This window comes from Galeopterus variegatus, unplaced genomic scaffold, assembly GCF_000696425.1.
Source record: "Galeopterus variegatus unplaced genomic scaffold, G_variegatus-3.0.2 Scaffold231, whole genome shotgun sequence".
Classification (NCBI taxonomy): Eukaryota; Metazoa; Chordata; class Mammalia; order Dermoptera; family Cynocephalidae; genus Galeopterus; species Galeopterus variegatus.
The window spans coordinates 285,460-287,316 of NW_007726342.1; the positions used below are offsets into that span (position 1 = coordinate 285,460).

The window sequence follows — 1,857 nt, forward strand, 5'->3', positions numbered from 1 at the left end:
AGACGTGGAGTGGGGACCAATCTCCCAGATTCTTTCTACTATACCAGCAAGGACTTTTTGCTTCAACTCTCCTAAAATATAGAGCTGTGTAGTACATAGCTGAATTCAGAGTGCATTATGATTAAAGTGTCTTTGATGTCATGCTGTATAATTACATACTCTAATGGTAGTTTTACTTGAAAAGAGTGAACTCCTGTCCCTTACATCTTATTAATTGTTTTGTAATATTGTGCATTGAAAACCTGTTTCTCTTGCCCTTCCAGGATATAGAAAATCAACTTGCAATTAAATCCAAAGCACTGGATGAGCTGAGACAAAGTTACCTGACTTTAGAAAGTGGGGCAATGCCGTTGTCAGAAGATACAACATCTGGAATTGACAGGTTATTTGAAAAGAGGAACAGTGTTATCAATCAGGTACTATAATTCATTTGATGTATGCAGTTTCTCTTCCCATATTCTTCTTTTATCTTATTTGTTGTTATTGTTGTTCTTTCATCACGGAGACTTACTGTATACTAAAAACTTAAAGGCGAGAAAAATATTGAAATGAAGCAGGGGAAAGCATTTCAAATCCCACGTGATGTGCTGAATAATTAGAGGCAAAGCTACCAATTCCAACATCACTGACAGACTGGAAATCTACTTGGTTGTCTTTGTTTTGTCTAATGCACTCACCCAGATATAAATGTCTCCATCCCCAAATCCAACAGCATCTGGCATTGTTTCCTGGCTAGAACCACAGGAGCAGCTGTGAGGAAGCAGCTCTGACTCCCCACATACAGGGAGGTGCCTCAGGGAGGGAGGGAGGGAGGGGGCCGCTGCCAGCTGGGAGCATGGTCAGCTTCCCACTGCAGAGGTGGGAAGGAACACAGCATGGTGGTGAAGAGAAAGTAGAAAGGAAGAGAGTGTGCAGGATGTCTGGTAATGTACGAAAGGCATGTCAAAGTCTCTTTACTCCTTCCAGGAGCAGGGCACCAAAAGAGAGAGAGAGAACAGGCATCTCTAGACATTACAACCATGACATTTTACACTGGAGGGAGAAAACTCTAAATACTAACCAAGTATAGGTGTATCCACATTTCCTAGAGAATCCCCATTGTGGGCTATTTGTCATCTACTAAGATCTACTTTCACCCATTTGTTCCAAGAGGGAATTGGGAATAACCTGTATGAATAAAACACATAGGCAGTGCTCAGCCTCATCCCTCCCCCAGGACTCAGGCAGGAAAAGGGGGATGATCTTATTGTCTTTGCGTGTGTGTGTGATTGACCCATAATAAATGTACGTTTATGGAGTATAATGTGTTTGGACAACGTGTAAATTGTGTAATGCTCAAAGCAGGGTAATTAGCATATCCATCATCTTAAACATTTATCATTTCTTTGTGATGAGAACATTCAACACTTCTAGCTATTTCGAAGTGTACGATGTTAACTCTAAGCCGTCCTACTATGCGGTTTTACACTAGGACTCATCTGTCTATCCATGGTTTGGTGCCCTTTGACCAGTCTCTCACCATCACCCCACTCCTGCTGCCCCCCTCATCTTCTGGTAACCACTATTCTACTCTCTACTTCTATGAGAACAATTCTTTATTTATTTGTTTGTTTATTTTGTTGAAACACAATTGATTGTACATATCTGTGTAGTACAGCGTTGAATATCCATACCTGTGTGCAATAGGTGATGCTCAAATCAGGATAACTAGTATATTCACCATGACACAATGTAATCATTGTTTGTAGCCCTTTACCAATTTCCCACTAACCTCCCCTCCCCCTCCCCCTTTCCCACCTTTGTTGGGCTCAGTTCAGTTCTCCCCCTTTGAAAGTTCAACAAATTACTGTGATTGTG

The 1,857-nt window shown here is 41.4% G+C and overlaps 1 protein-coding gene across 1 annotated transcript in view; it reads left to right on the forward strand.

Moving 5' to 3' along the window:
- Positions 1-1,857, forward strand: part of SYNE2 (spectrin repeat containing, nuclear envelope 2) — a 269,055-nt gene that overhangs the window by 197,905 nt on the left and 69,293 nt on the right. The window contains exon 83 of the mRNA XM_008566257.1: positions 264-416. Within this exon, the coding sequence (XP_008564479.1) occupies positions 264-416 (153 nt within the window). The remainder of the gene's footprint in view (positions 1-263; positions 417-1,857) is intronic.